Source organism: Octopus sinensis, linkage group LG7, assembly GCF_006345805.1.
Source record: "Octopus sinensis linkage group LG7, ASM634580v1, whole genome shotgun sequence".
Taxonomy (NCBI): domain Eukaryota; kingdom Metazoa; phylum Mollusca; class Cephalopoda; order Octopoda; family Octopodidae; genus Octopus; species Octopus sinensis.
Window position 1 is genome coordinate 90,183,946 of NC_043003.1, and position 17,413 is coordinate 90,201,358.

General features: G+C 36.8%; 1 protein-coding gene across 1 annotated transcript in view; it reads left to right on the plus strand.

The window, feature by feature from the left end:
• Window positions 1–17,413, plus strand: part of LOC115214195 — a 47,129-nt gene that overhangs the window by 1,636 nt on the left and 28,080 nt on the right. The window contains exon 2 of the mRNA XM_029783296.2: window positions 13,789–13,850. Coding sequence (XP_029639156.1) covers window positions 13,789–13,850 — 62 coding nt within the window. The remainder of the gene's footprint in view (window positions 1–13,788; window positions 13,851–17,413) is intronic.

Here is a 17,413-nt window from a genome sequence, read left to right on the forward strand (position 1 = left end):
ATATCTCTTATGGACATACTGGCTTTAAAAACACTTGTATATCAGTAGCAGCAGTGAAAATACTAAATGTACATTTCTGCTTTATTGGAGTATATGCTACTAACAAAGCCTAACAAGGCAGAAACTGAGCTCTGGGCCAGCAGCTTAGCTAAGGTGGCGAGCTGGCAGAAACGTTAGCACGCCGGGCGAAATGCGTAACCGTATTTCGTCTGCCGTTACGTTGTGAGTTCAAATTCCGCCGAGGTCGACTTTGCCTTTCATCCTTTCAGGGTCGATTAAATAAGCACCAGTTAGGCACTGGGGTCGATGTAATCGACTTAATACCTATGTCTGTCCTTGTTTGTCCCCTCTGTGTTTAGCCCCTTGTGGGTAGTAAAGAAATAGGTATTCATGTTGGGTGAAAAGTTAATGGTGTGTATTGTAAAAAAGTGATCATATTGCACAACATACAATATGCTCGTTGAATAGCTTAGAAGAGTTAATAAAGAGAGGAAAAAAACGTCTCTAAACCATATAAATTAAATACAAGGCCATAAGACTGCAGTAAAAAAGAAACTAAATTGTGCAATATTTATAATTATCATCAGAACACTGACATGTATGTGCATGTGTACACAGACTCTTCTACATCTGTTCCCCCCCAAAATCCTCAAAAATACATAAACAAATAAAGACAAATGAAAACAGTTGTATTTCATCTTCATCATGATTATTGTCCTTAATGTTTTAACCAGTTTTGATACTAAACTTGTTTAAACTAACTGTAGTTCTGTGATACAAGCTTCCTGTTTTAAACTAAATTAAAACTTTCCAGCAAAATTTTATGTCACTTATGTTCCTAAAGCTCAATAATGAAAAAGTTATTTTACTAAATGTTTCATAATTTTCAAAATTAATTGAAACAAAGCCAGTGTATTTCAACAGAAATCTGGTAACAAAATGGTTAATAATGATGGAGAATTTGGACAAAGAAATATATTAAGTAGATATCTTTAGCTGATTAAACAGAAACTAGAAAAGATGTGAATGAGAACAAAAACTGAGGGCAACTAGGTTAATACAATATTAAGAAGGTTAAGAATGTTTTAAACAGAGCTTAACAGAGCAGGGGCTAAAACAATATCACCTGTGCTAGCTCACCATTTTGAGATTTAAATTAAAAGTCAATACTAAATATTTGGACTGAACACTTTAAACCTCTTTGAGTTGCTTGCATCAACAGGAAGATGTCAGTGTGACCTTAAAGTCATTGAGGAGAGGAGCTTATAATGGGTGGAAAGGTTCACGATATCGGATGAATATCGCCTTCCCCCATAAAAATTGTTCTTTGTGTTGTTTCAGGCTCCAGCAGGCATGGAAAGAAGTCTTAAGTAAAAATGCAATTCACAACCAGTTTATTTACAAGTTACACAGAATAGATGAAGTGTGTTGCTTTCAGTATTCCATCTCAAACTGTGTGCATCTTGTGGTATCGCGGGCCCATTGCCTTTAGAGATACGACATGCAGACAGGACTAGCCTGGAGACCCAGCCAGCGAAGTGTGTTCAGCAAGAACTTGCGGTGAAGAAGATATAGAATCTATTTGTTGGGCCCTTATATCCAGTTTGCCATCACGAACCTAGTTGTGATCTCATGCATGACAAATGGATGCAGGTGAGGTCTCGCTCAAGTCTCGGAGATGGCAATGGCTGCTGTGAGATCTCATCCAATATGGCGCTGACTGCTTGTGCTGCAACAAGGGCTCCCCCCTGAGAACAGCAGTGCGAAAACAGAATAATTGGAGCAGGCACAAGAAAGAGCAAAGATGGTAACTGATTGTAACCAACAAGATATGGTACAAAAATGTGAAAGTCAAATAGAAAAATAATTGCAAGAAATATAAATTAGCATGCACAAAATTTGGCAAAATGTTAATTGGCAGAGTATTGGAATTGTCCAGTAACACAAGAAAGCAGTTGTCTGTCACAGGAAACACAAAAGAGATTTTCAGATATAAATAGTTTTAGTGAGTTTTTTAAGCCAATGCACAGTGCAGCCAGTCCTGGTGACATAGGGTTTATTCATGTTAGGTAGTGGCAACGAAGGTGGAGATGTAGGTGATGGTGTGGTCAAAGGTGCAGGTGGTTGTGTAGGTGGTTGTAAAGGATCAAAGGTGGGTATGTTTGGGGTGTCATTGAAGGATGTGGACATCGCAAAATGTGCCCTTTTAAGTCTGTCGACTGACATGGTCTCTGCCTGACCATTGATGTCGAGACTAAAAGTTTTGGGTGTGTGTGATAGCACACGAAACGGTCCCTTATAAGGAGAACCGAGAGGTCCTCTGATAGAATCATCCCGACCAAAAACATGAGTCCATTTGTCAATGTCTGGTGGGACGTGAGAGGGAATAGATTGGTCATGCAGATGCATGGGTGGAAGACTTGAGAAATATGAGCGAAGTCTGGTGACATACGACATTGGATCAGGTGGCAATGCGTTGTCTGGCGCTAACATTGTACTAGGGAGTGCCAGGGTGGTACTATAAAGGAGTTCAGCAGAGGAGAAATCTAAGTCTGTTTTAACAGCAGTGCAACAACCGAGAAGAACAATAGGCAGGAATTCTGTCCAAGACTGCGGATCAGGAGTGGCATGTAGAACGGCCTTCAGTTGCCTGTGAAAACGTTCGACTATCCTGTTGGGTGGTAGCTGGTCATATGAATGTGATGAACCCCTAGGATTCGTGATAATTCATGAAATAGGGAAGCCTCAAATTGGTGTCCATGATCAGTGGTTATTTTAGCTGGGACACCAAAGCAAGCAATCCACTTAGAAACGAAAGCTTGAGTAACTGACTCAGCAGAAATGTCCACTATTGCAATGTCCTCTGGCCAATGAGAAACAATCGATGCATGTCAATGTGTAAGAGAAACCACGGCTGACAGGCCATGGTCCAACCAGATCAATGTGGACGTGGCGAAAGCGAGTCTCCATGTGTACAGTGACAAATTTAGTGTACAGGTAGACATTCACCAGGGCTTGGTTCTCAATCTCCTCCTAATCATCATTGTCCTCAAGGCCATGACAGAGGAATATGCCTGTGGATTTTAGAATGCTGGCATTTTACACAAGAGCATGCCCAATCGGTGATCATCTGGTGCATATTAGGCCAGAAAAATCGAGCCGTAATAAGCTTCACCGAGGAAGTGACGCCAGGATGTGACAATGAATGCAAAGCATCAACAACAGAGCACTGGTGGTTCTCAGGTACAAATGGTCTGGGAGAACTAGTAACTGTGTCAAAGAATGGTGCCTTCAGCTATCGTAAGTGGGAGATAGGCAAACTTGCAACAGGACAACTTGGTAGAAACTAAATCCAATGTGTCCAGAGCTGGCTGATCCTGCATAATGGCAGTTAAATCGATTGCAGCTGGAAATGAAAGGGAGCACACAGGAAGATGAGAGTGTGTGTCAGCAGGCACGTTCTCTGTTCCAGGTATGTGCCGAATGCCACTCGTGAACTGGGAAACGTAGTCCAGGTGATGAAAAGCATGAGGCGAGTGTTTGTCCAATTTAGATGATAGAGCAAATGTAAGAGGCTTGTGATCAGTATAAATCACAAAATCTCAGCCCTTGAGTTGATGTTGAAAATGACGAGCTGACAGGTAGATCGCCAAGAGCTCACGATCAAACGTACTGGACCAACGTTCAGTTGGCTTTAATTGAAAGAAAAAAATGCCAAAGTTTTAGTCTGATTGTCTACGGTGTGCTGCAAAACAGCACCAACTGCAGAATCCGATGCATCAACAGTTAAAGAGAGAGGAGCATCGGGAACCAGATGTGCAAGCAAACGGACAGAAGCTATTTCGTTCTTGATTGACTCAAAAGCAGATAACGCCTCGGCAAGTAATAGGAGAATTCTTTTTTGTATTGGCTTTCAGTAGCTGAGTTAAGGGAAGTATCTTGTCTGCACAATCATGAATGAAGCGTCTGCAGAAGTTGACAACTCCCAAAAAGTAACTGAGTTGGTGTAGTGAAGTGGTGGGGTGCGATGCACTGAATTGCATCGACTTTGGAAGAGAGAGGTCTGATACCATTTGAGTCGATATAATGCCCCAGAAATTCCAGAGAAGACTGCCCAAAAACACACTTATCAGGATTGATTTGCACATTGTAGGTGCAGAGACGCTGCAAGAGTTGATTTAAGTGTTGGAGGTGATTCTCACGCATGTCGCTTGCAATGAGTATGTCATCAACGTAAGCGAACACAAAATCAAGTCCACTGACAACTTTGTCGATAAATCTTTGGAACGTGCTTGTGGCGTTCCACAGACTGAAGCGCATAAAAAGAAACTCAAAGCTGCCAAAGGGAGTAGTGATGGGAGTTTTTGGTATGTCCTCAGGATAATTGGTATTTGATGATAGGCACGAACAAGGTCGATCTTAGAAAAAAAATAGTACAACCATGCAAATTGGAGGAGAAGTCCTGGAGATTTCTTATGGGATAGTGATGGGGAACAGTAACCGCATTCAAATGTCTATAATCCCCCACCGGGCGAAAATCAGAACCCCCTTTTGATGCCAAATGAAGGGGAGATGCCCAAGGGCTGGTGGAAGGGTGAATAAGGCCAACCTGGAGCATATGCTTAAACTCAGACCTAGCCTTCTTAAGACGGTCAGGAGCAAGTCGCTGCAGGCGTGAAAAAACAGGTGGCCCAGTGGTGGTAATATAGTGGAGGGTCAAGTGAGTAGGTTTCACCGTTTGGAATAGCTGATCCACCAGCTCTGGGAAAGAAGCTAAGAGTAAAGGAAATGCATCACCAGCAGTGGCAACAAAAAAGAAGGACTGAGAACAGCATTGGTTGCAGCCTTTGCAGGTGTAGACAAAGATGTAGAACCATTGACAAGTCTCTGTCGCCTGACATCTACCAATAGATTAAAATTGTTCAAAAACTCCACACCCAGATCAGCTATGACAAAAATCCACCTAAAATCCTGGCAAAGATTAATGTCAATATGTAAGGAAACTTGACCGTAAGTCGCAATGGGAGAACAATCTCTGAGAGCTTTGGCTTGTCTGTAGTGAGATGCAAAGACCAAATAGAGCAACTAAAACCCGTGTCAACCATAAACACCTCACCAGACACGCGGTCCTTCACAAAAAATGCACAATTTGAGTTGGATTGGCCGGAAGTGCTGGATGTGCTCAAGCCCCCCACAGTTCGTTTCCTGATGACTGGAAAGAACAAGGCTGAATGCATTTATGGGCTTTATGCTGATACCTGGCATGGTACCAATGAAGACTGGAACTAGATGTAAAGGAATCAGTTGAGCATGAACAGGACTGGCTTTGACTAAGACAGTGTGAAGATTGAAGTGCCCTCCCAAAGCACGTCCATTCGGCGTGTTAAAGAAGCAAGTTTCTCCAAAATATCATCATGTGATGAGGAAGATGCAGTGGAGGAATCCTCTGAGCAGGAGTAGACAGGCAAGGTGCTGGCTGGATAGCAAACTCTAAAATTTTATCAGCCATAGTAGCTAGTTGATCCATGGTGTTGGTATCAACTGCTGTGGCTAAAATGGTTTGTACATTGGGAGGTAGCCAGGAGAAGAAAAGCTTCTGTAAGTGCGAGCTATCCTCAGCTGTGTCGCTGAGCTTGCGTAGATGCCATAAAAATTGAGACGGCATCTTGTCTCCTAGCTCCTCATTTTGCATTAGCTGCTTAAACTTAGGCTCCACAGATTTAGTGTTCTGTCAGAGAACCTCGGATTTGACTACCTCATAAGTTGCATCCGGACGAGGATCAGTGATGAGATCTCTGACTGAAGTAGCGAGTGGTGCAGGTATGCTACAAAAGAAGATTTAATTGCCGCTGTGAAGGCACCGCATGTGCCGCAAAATACGCCTCCAACTGTGCAAACCAAAGCATGACGTCACCAGTGAAAGAGGGAAGATTAGGTAAACTCATTTTTTTTCTGTTAGAGGAGAAAAAGAAAAGCACCAAAAAGTGTTGTTGGAAATAACAGTGCGTGTGCGAGAAGAAAAAAATTTTCTGAGCAAAATTTATTGAATTGTGTACTGTATGCACAGACAAGAAAAAAAATTTTGTCACCAAACCTGTTTTTGTGCTGAAAGAAAACAAAAAAAATACCAAAAACACTGTGTTTGTATGTGTGTGCTTGCACCAATAAATTTTCTTTCTTTTTCTTTTTTGTCAGTTGAAAAAGTCACCAGAAAATGGCGTTGAACTGGTAATGTCCTGTCCTATGTAGGGCAATTCAAATTTGGCGGCAGACAGGAATGATGGCTGGAAGTTGAGTTGATTCTTCTGGCATTCTATTGCTCCTTTCGGCTGCCGGAGATCCTTTACACATTCTGGGTCACCATTTTATAATGGGTGGCAAAGTTCACGATATTGGATGAATATCGCCTTCCCCCATAAAAATTGTTCTTTGTGTCATTTTAGGCTCCAGCAGGCGAGGAAAGAAGTCTTAAGTAAAAATGCAATTCACAACCAGTTTATTTACAAGTTAAACAGATTAGATGAAGTGTGTTGCTCTCAGTTTACCATCTCAAACTGTGTGCCTCTTGTATCTGCCGTGGGATTTCATCCAATATGGCGCTAACTGCTTGTGCCGCTACAAGCTCTATGGGCTGAGTTTGATGTCATTATTAACCTTTTTGTTGCCATATTTCTGTTTTAATTAATTTTGAAAATAACGAAGAATCTAATAATATAAAATAACATTATCATTATTAAGCTGGTGTTACGAGCACCATTAAGAAAAAATTTTGATGGAAAGTTTTAATCTAGATCATTTTAAAACAAAAAGTCAGATGGGTTGGTATCAAAAAGGCTTGCTGTCATTCAACAAAGCTCAAGTAAGTCCTTCTTTGAGATATCTTATGTTGAGGTACTGTTCATATACACCAGATAATGCTGTTGTCATGTATTAAGGTACTACTTACATACATTACATAGTATCACTGCTGTCAGACATACTCTCACAAATGCTCTCGGTAGCAGCTGATAGCCATTTGGCTGATTAGCAAAAGCTTTTATGCTAATACACTAAGATCCTTGACTTGCAGTTGTGTTGTTTCCTTTATCCTTTACTACTACAATGTCTCTCATCATCATTATTTAATATGTTTTCTATGCTGGTATGGGTTGGCTTAACAGAAACTGGCAAGAGCAAGGGTGCACAAGATTCCATAGTTTGTTTTGGCTTAGTTTCTACAGCCTGATGCCCTTTCAAATGCCAACCACTTGACATAGTTTACTCTTGGAAATGCCCAAATGCATTTCCTTTTCATCTGGCTCCAGCCATCTCTCCTCTTCTTGTCACCCTTACTGTCTCAACTCCTAGACACTGCATGGAATACTTTATTGTCCTTCCTTTCTAGAACAACAACCCATTGGAATTCTTTCTCTGCCAACATTATACTTATATTTTCAAAGATGGCATGCTGATATTCATTAATCACATCACTCTCACCAGTCTATGTGGGGTGGGAGACAGACTTAAAAGTCATGGGTACTGTCCCTCATTTTCCTGATTAAATCCTACTAAATCATATTTCCTCAGGTTAGGTTATGGAACTTTCCTCCATTGTACCCAAATAACTGAGTTTATTAAGTTTTACTGAAAATTAATAGGAGGAAAAATTAAATGTCTAATTAGGAAAAAAAACTATATTACTGAGAAGCTAATTATAGAATTGAAGAGTTAAAAACTACTTAAGTACAAAACAGAGGATTTTATTCATGAATCAATTCATTTTTAGTTGATAAAAAATAATTATGAAAAGTGTTGCCTCCGAGAAGGCTGTTTAGATTATTTGGCCACCATAATTTATAATTTCTTTTTATGCATGCTTTATTAATTTCTTGAATATATTTACTTTTATTTTTTAGTTTGCGACTGTCTTGAATATATTTACTTTTATTTATGATTGTCATCTGTTCAAAATTAAATGAAAACTGTCTTTGCATTTTATATAAAGAATATAAAGCTATTGTAATGTGATTTCATTAATGCTATTCAGAACACTTAGCTGTAACATCTGGCAGTGGCTGTTGTAGAAGTATATTATTAGTAAACCCTGCTTTTGACACACTGCTTTAAGTTTCATGTTTTTCAATTTATTGATAAACATGACATGTATATCAAGGTTATTTTATTATAATTGCCATCACCCCCTGTTTTTGTTTCTCCATGCTATATTTTTGAATATAGTACAGTCAATAATATTTTATCTGTTATCCCCAAAACTCCCTAAGTTTGAAACTTTTTGAGTGAGAGAAGTTTATGGATTTTTTATATTGATATTTAAATTTGATAACATTTTGTGTGTTTTGATACCTTTCCATTCTCAGTTTGGTACCATCACAAAATAAACTTAGGCTGGCCTGAACTGGGTCAGCAACAAATCTGTATAAAACTGCCTTTATGATTTATGTATCTGTATATATATAAGGTTGGATGTGTGTGTGTACCTGAATGTAGTTTATGCACATCCACAAATTAGCACGCATGTTGCTCGAATTTTAGGAGGACATTCGTCACAATCCGAGCTGTATTTTCGTCAAATTATTTTCCCCGAGGTACCCGCGAATAGAGGTAAATAATTTTGAGCCATAACAGTTTTCATGGCAGAGAAATCCACTGTAGTGACGCCATTATTGTTTACAAACATGAGTTAAGTTCTCTCCTAGCGACGGTGTAAAGAGAGGGAGAGAGAGAGAGATATATATAACAAATTTTTAAAATTTCGTCTTTTTACTGAGTGATTGACGGGCAAAAACAGAGACAGGTGTTGTTATGTATGTATGTATGGCTTTAGTCACACACACACACACACGAGCATGTATGCATACAAAACACACGTATGCAATGTGTGTGTGTTGCCCGTACATATATATATATATATACAATATAAACAATATTCTCCATTTCTCCACAACTAATTTCCAACTTAGCTGAATCCGTTGCTCTACTTATAGCGATATATAGCTGGTCGTGCATGAACATGGGAGAGAGCAGAGGTTACCAGAGCAAAAGACCTACGTGTTGACTGTAGACACGCTCCTTCACAAACTATCAGCTATTATTTTGTAAACAATGTTTCAAAACTGTTTATGTTTTCGAAAGGAGAGATAAGACTCTCACATCTCTGTGGGAGAAGGAGGCTTCTCTGTTCCTGTTACATTTCCGTGTGCCAAATTTGTTTCAGTTGTTGGTATTACTCGAGTAGGAGGTGGTGGTGCGACAGTGGCAGGGGCAAAGGTGTGTAAAAACATGTATGCAATAGGTGTATGTATGTATATGTTTGTGTGTGTGTGTTGCCCATATATATATATACTTAGTTGTGATCTGAACATAACTGCTTCTCACACAGAGGATCGGGGGGCCCTTTTGGGTGTTCTATTTTTCCTGCTGGAAGGGTTCTCAACCCATGGGCAAAGTGGGGTTACATGATGGGGGTGGTGTTTTCAAAAGGGTTGGTATATGCAACCTGATCACCTCTGCCGATCAAACTCCAAACCCATGCGCCCCTGCCACGACACTGATTCTGCAGAACTGGGTTGGATATGAAAACCAACTTTAAAGTATAAATATAGATGTTTTTGAATCAGCAATGTTCGGTTAAGTCCTATTTGGGGTGAAAAATCAATAAACTATTTCCTTATGGGGTTTTCCATTTAATCAGGATAAAAAAAAATCGATAAACCGATTCCTTATAGGACTTCCCACTAAAATTGGTTACACCCCATTTTCAACCATAATGTCTACCAGTTTTGATGTATTTTGTTCAAACTTGATGCCGGCATTTCTTAGGATTCATGGGATTCATGACTGCTTTAAGTTCTCCAAAAACGAAAAAAAAGAAAGAAAAGCAATCGATGAGTGGAAAAAATCGATAAACTGATTCCTTATGGGATTTCCCAATCAAATTGTCTGCAAAATTTCAGCCAAAAGTTTACCAATTTCAACGGATTTCATTCAAATTTGATGTTGATGTTACTTAGTTTACTTTGAAATAAAGAGCTTGATTAGCTTAATAATCCTAACTTAATCCCGAGCAATGCCGGGCTATACTGCTAGTAAGTTATATTATGACATGTAAAGGGATACCATATTCAGACTAGGGTCTCATTCTAAAGCTGCCATACTTCATAGATGCAAACATACAGGATGGGTTTTTTTTTGTATATTTGTTGAGTCTGGAGGAAAAGGCAGTGCTCATGGTCCTTGCAGGCCATCTGAGACTAGTGAGGGTTGTAAGGTAAGATTGATGCCATGTTTCACTTAAACTGTTGCAATTCAACATCAACAGGAAAGACATTGACAAGCAGATTCTAAAAGACCGATGTTCTGTGGAGAAAGGATTGGACATAGTGATTAGTATGGGGTCAAAGTGAGGGTGGTGGATGTAACAAGGTTGATGGGAAGTGGAGAGACAAGTGGGTCATGGCTACCTGAGTAGTGTGTGTACAAGACCAGCTTTGATGAGCAGGAACTGTTATAGTTGTATATTAGAAAAAAAAGGTGGGGTCCTAAATCTAATATACTACTATCAAATTGTATTTTTATAGTATTTTTGTCTTTTTGAAAAGTTTTTGTTTTGTTATTTGCTTTTCAATTCCCCTTATGTTGTCTACATCAATATTTAAATTGATTTGATTTACATTTGTCTAAGTCAAATTTGAAATGCAAAACTATTATATCAGCATATTTTGGCCATTCTGGCTCACATAAAACTTTTCTATACCTGTGGTTTTTGGGATATGAACTTCATGTTAGTTATGGATGGTCTTGCATTGAGAATTCTATTTTCTAAAGTGGTGTGATTAAGAAGGGTAATTTGACTCTGAAATATGATTTGCACATCTTTAGGTTTACAACTAACTACAACACTTATAAACATTTATTTTAAACTACCACATGTATCCCTTACTCCCACCTTTGTATTCCACTCATTATACCCACTGCTGCATATCTCTGAACTCTATTTCTGTCCCTATATATTTCTCTCTCTCTCACCCAGCTGAACATCTCTTTATAACCTGATGTATCTACAGGTTTACTATACTACTGTTCTCCATCCTCCCTATACTGCCACTCATTACCTCTTGTTTAGATTATTCAAGAGATGTTAATCATACTGTCTCTGCTGAAATATTCAATATTGAATCAGTAAGCAAACATATAGACTTGTATATTTATCGGAGTAGTGAGATAATTATCTAACAGTTGTACACTTCTTAAGATGATAAATGATTGTAAAGTGTGTTAAGCCAATATTAACCCTTTTGATACCAATCTGCTTGTGACTACTCTTGGTTCTATGATACAAACATCTGGTTTTAAAAGGATTTACATTAAAACTTTCCATCAAAATGTCATGTAATGTTCCAAATACTAGCTGAATGACGACAAAGTTATTTCATTAAATTCTTTCGTTTGTAAAATTAATGCTTGGGACATCTTAAAAGTTAGAGCAAGGTAAGTAGGTCAAAAAAAAAAAGAAAGAGCAACAAAAGAATGATGAGTCATATTTTTTTCATTGTCAAATATAGTCATTTGAACATTATTTACATTTTGACAGATTTTGTCCTCGTCTTGTTTGTTGTTAACATGTTTCGGCTGATATACCCTCCAGCCTTCATCAAGTGTCTTGGGGAAATTTCAAACCTGGGTTCTCATTCCTAAGGTATTTTTCGATGTTGTTGTTGTTATTATTATTATTATTTAGGTCACTGACTGGAATTGAACTTGGAATCTTGAGGTTAGTAGCTCGCACTCTTAACCGCTACACCATATGCCACGGGCATATGGCATAGTGGTTAAGAGCGCAGGCTACTAACCCCAAGATTCCGAGTTCGAGGCAGTGACCTGAATAATAATGATGATAATAATAATAATAATGATGATAATAATAAAAATATAATAACAACAACAACATTGAAAAATACCTTAGGAATGAGAACCCAGGTTCGAAATTTCCCCAAGACACCTGATGAAGTCTGCAAGGTATATCAGCCGAAACGTCCCCATAACTTACTGGTTTCACAAGAACATGCTAATAGAATAAGTACCAGGCTTATCATCATAAAAAAACCCCACTAGGCTGTGTCTCATATTTTTGTTTGCCTGTTCAGTTGTATCTATCAATTTATCTTTGTATGTGTGTGTGTGTGTGTGTGTATATATATATATATATATAAACACCCTAATGGGGGCCTCAACTCCCAAATTTTAGTAATTTCTTTTATGATCCAAAACTATGTCAAAAGTACTGATTGGATCTTTATGAAATTTGGAAATTATATTCTATGCATAAGGGCCATAACCCCCATGACAATCCATATATTTTTGCTGTTGATGAAATTTTGACCATAGATATTATACACAAATGAAGTAATATTTATAAAATTTCATCATCTTACAAGTTAGGAAGACCCCTCCATAGGGACTTAACACCCACAATTTTGTCATTTTATCTAAGCAAAAACGAATACAGTTGTGCTCTTGGAAGCTGTAGGGTTACCCGAGCATAAAAGATGAGCATTATTTGTAATCCAATGGTACAACAGTGTAACAGTTTGCTTTGACATACCCTTATATTGTGATTTTTGCAATGTGGTGCATAAATTGTTAAGTAAATGAGAGGCATCTTTGCCTCCACTGATTCAGTTGCAAAGTGTTGAGTAAAGTTATTTGATTGCAGACCTCCTTTCAGTCTTTTTATTATCACTGGGTCACACATAGTCCCCAGATGGTAACATTGATTTCAAGGCCTTCCCACATGAGTGACTGGTTATTCAAAGACATTTATAGATTGTAAATTTATTCTGTCCAGTTACATATCAGTATAGTGGTCATTGGCAAACTCCAGAGGTGACACTTTCATTTCTCCTTAGCCCTCACGTCACACAGTTGTTAATGTTTATTTCAGTTGGGTCATGCCCTTCCAATTGCTATACATTCGTAATACATCTTACGGATGTGCCTGTCACCCAGATGGTGAGGAATCCTACATTGGGAGTGGTAACGACTAGGGTACTGTAGCTGACTGCTTATTGTGATCATTTGTCTTTTGGTTTCCTGTAGCTTTGCTCTCTTTTACAAACCCAGTGAACATATATTTCCTATTTCAAAGAAATTCAAACAATAGATATAAGACCCAAGTTAAAAAGATTCTCAACAATTCAACTTCTCTGGTTGACATTAAGATGCCCACCCCCAACAGGAGCCTTAACTCTCACTTTTAGAGCTCCATGACCTTCATTTTTCAGGAGTAAAATCTTTTTAACAGGTTCAATAAAACTGGAATTTTGGAATATTTGCATAAAAATAAGTAGTATGGGATACATGTGGCATGATTACAATTTTTTTAGGGTGTGTAAAGAGGGAAATAACCCTCATCTGCAATTTTGATGAAATTCGAAACATAGATATTCCAGTTCATTACAGAAAATATAACAGAAAAATCTAATTCTTCAATTGCAATAGACAGACATGAAAGTTAAGGATTATAGGAAAATAAATGGATAAATTAAAGAAACCTAGTGTTAGATGTTTTATTGAATTGTGATATATTTCAAACGAAAAATTCTTACCATCATCATCATCGTTTAACGTCCGTTCTTCATGCTAGCATGGGTTGGACGGTTCGACCGGGGATCTGGGAAGCCAGAAGGCTTTACCAGGCTCCAGTCTGATCTGGCAGTGTTTCTACAGCTAAAAATAAAATTTCTTTGTTACATAATAAGATTTACTTTATTTATTTATTTATTTTTTCAGTGTTATCACATTGGATTGATGCAGGCAGCAATGGAATAATTCGAAAAGCTGGGAACACATTGGTATGTCTTTGTTAATCATTGTTCTATAGTGTTACAAAATAGAGTGGCAAGTTGATACCAGAATAAATGTCTAACTTTTTAGTATTCAGTTGTGGTCATTTGTTACTCTGCATTCTGAGTTCCGTTCCTATTGGGATCATGTCTTTTATTAAAAATTGAAATAAATACTTGTAATATATGATGAGTCAATCCAGTCTATTACTCTATATAAATTGGTCCTATGTCTAGTCAATAGAAATAAATATATTAGTACCATAAAAATCTTTGAATTTATTGTTAAAATATTATCCAGACTAAAATATTATTCAGACTAAATTGTCACTGTTTTAATGAGATCTCTCTTTCTTAACTTATCTGTAGAATTCTTTTCTACTCTAGGCACAAGACCCGAAAATTTTTTTTTTTTTTTTGGAGGGGGTGGTAGTCGATTAGATTGACTCCAGTATGTTACTGGTTCTTAATTTATTGACCCCGAAAGGATGAAAGGCAAAATGTGTTTGTGTTGTACTTTATTCAGGAAAAAGATGTAACCTCTTGATTATTTACAATTTTGAAAAACATTTTCTGCTCATTATTTCTGAGGTCATTGATTATTTTAAATATATATATATATATATATATATATATATATATATATATATATAGTTACACACACAAACACACACACACACACATCTAGAGCTACAAGTCTCTCGTTTCTTTTGTAACCTGATGATGTTTTAAGTACATTGAAAACTTTATACACCTAGAAACCTGCTTTTTCAGGTAAAGAAAAATGTATTTTAATAACCTATGGCAAAAAAGTTATTAAAAACTAGTTCTGTATAGGTTTACAGATTGATTTATAACTTACTTGATTTAATTTATTTAAAATTTTTCTTTGAACAGCTGTTACTGCCAAAATAATAATATTAATGATTAAATAAGAAAGAGAAAAAGATATCATGCAGTTTCTCAATATTATATTATTTTAAAGTTTAGTATAACATGTGCTGTAGTATTTGTTTTTTTAACTCGTAAATGCTGCTGCTGATGATAAAATGCTTGACATTATAGAGTGAGGTTAGTACAAGAAAGGTATCTGTAAAAATATCATTTTAACCAAGTTGACTCTGTAGTGAAGAAGCTTGCTTCACAACCATGTAGTCTCATGTTCAGTCCCCCTGCATGGCAGCTTAAGTGTCTTCTACTTGGTCTTCAAGCAACAAGAGACCATTCTTAAAGCCACTCATAAACTTGTGCTTTGCTCATGGCAGCATCCACCTTGTAAGCTGTTTGAGGCACAACAACTGTTTCAGCCACTGTTTTCCCCAGCAGAAAACAGAATTTCATGGAAGCATGCTGTTCCTTTGTTTCAGCCATTGCAAAAAATTGATGAACAGGATGTATGTATGTGAAAAAGTTGAGTTCTATTTCATCCTTCACTTTGGAGGGTTCCAAAGGGCGATTTTCAACAAAGATTCTTCATATTTTGTTGGTAGCTTACTGGCGTAAGATTTTTATGAATATGAAATTATTACATATATATAGTGTGTTATGAGAATTTATGGAAAATATCCCATAGAAACTCAACAAATTGTTAAAGATGGAGAAGAGAAGATGTTAAAATTTGAAAAGAATTTTAATACATGCATGCGATTGTTTCAAACAGTGATATCAAACATGTAAATAACATGGTACAATAATTAAAATGAATTTAATTAATTACAAATTACTGTTCTCCTCAGTGCAAGACGAATACATAAAAAATTATTATTATTATTATAGAAGACTAGATGGAGGAAATATCAAATAACGGTAAAGGGACATTTTTAAGAGATGTTTCAATATTATGTTGAAAAATTTAAAAGGCCACACAATGCAAATAAGATTTAAGATGAGGTAACGTAAACTAAAAGTAAGTTACCTGGTAATCTTTGGTCGTATATGTATCCAATATTTTGGGACATACACGTCCCTTCTTCAGGGTTAAAAAGGAACTGTCCTTGGAAAGGTGTCTTTTGTCGTGATAAAATAGTTCTATGATTAAAATAAAATTCAACTCTTTTCCAACCCTGGAAAAGTAATTTATTGGAAATGAATGACACTGCTTGCATATAAGTCATTCTCATTCTTACAACTGGTGTCAAGAAAAAAAAAATACACACATATACATATGCTTGCATACACAAACACTTATTATATATATTTAACATTCACTTTTCCATGTTTGCATGGGTCAGATGGAATTTGTTGAGGCAGATTTTCTACAGCTGGATGCCCTTTCTGTTGCCAACCCTCATCCGTTTACAAGCAAAGAAATATCACTCCATGGCCAGACATGTTCTTGTAGAATGTCAGAAATGAATGACACTGCTTGTATGACAGTGACAGTCATTTACAACTATCATGCATTGTCAAGACAAAGAGGTGTAAAAACACTCTCCCTCATAGACACACATCTAAAACAACAGGTTTCTTTCAGTTTCCATTTACCAGATCCATTCACAAAGCTTTGCTCATCTCAGGTCTGTAGTAGAAAACATTTGTCCAAAGTGCCATGCAGTGGGTCTGAATCCAGAACCATGTGGTTGGGAAGTAAACTTCTAACCACATAGCCACACCTGTGCCTGTATATAATGATGATACAATTATCTTTGTACAATATAATTGTCTTTTTCTCGGTACATAATTAGTTTTAATTAGCCCGTTTTGATACTCAGTGCATTAGTTATGATATCACTGACTTGACTATTGTTTTTCATGAAGTTGGCATCTCTGAGGAGTTTCTCTCATCTTGCTCAGTTCTATTTCTGGAAGTGGTGAGTAAAAGGTGTGAATGAAACTTTCTTTTCTAAGAACATTGGTGGGACAGATGAAATAACTACAAATAAAGAGTAATGAGCTTGATTTGATTGATTTGTTGAGAACTTAAGAGCTCTTCATCATATAAATATCATTAAATATTTAATAGCATTAAAAAAATCCTACATTAGCAGTTTTGTGAAGAGTGCACTGATTAAATGTGTAAGCTGGTAGATTATTTACTGGAGTCTAGTAAGTTTGTATCTCTTTCCTTTCTTCATATAAATACATATTTTAGTTGTTTGGCTGGTATTATAGTATAATAAAATTAACTCAGTTAATCCAAACATCAGCATTTCATTTATCTTTCACAGTTTTAAATAAATTCACTTGTTCTGTATTTCGTGTTCTAAGGGATTTGTCATTGGATTAGTAAAGTAAGAAAGTAATGGAGAAAACAGTATTCTTTCTCTTCATAAAAAGAAACTCATTATCTATATATATATAAAGCAGAATTTGTGTGTCTGTGTGTATATTCCTTATGCATTTGAAAACTTAGTTGCCAATATTGATGTATGAGGTATCAAAAGATTCAGTAATCTTTCACCTACCAAATAAACTTTATTTTCATTTACATATTTGCATTACAAAAATTTAACATTATAATCTTTCTACAAGTCAACTTTTGTAAATGACATTTTATACCATGAAGATGATGGCATCACATTTTCTATATGACTGAGAAGTATGTGAGGTGAATATACACATATTTTTGTGAC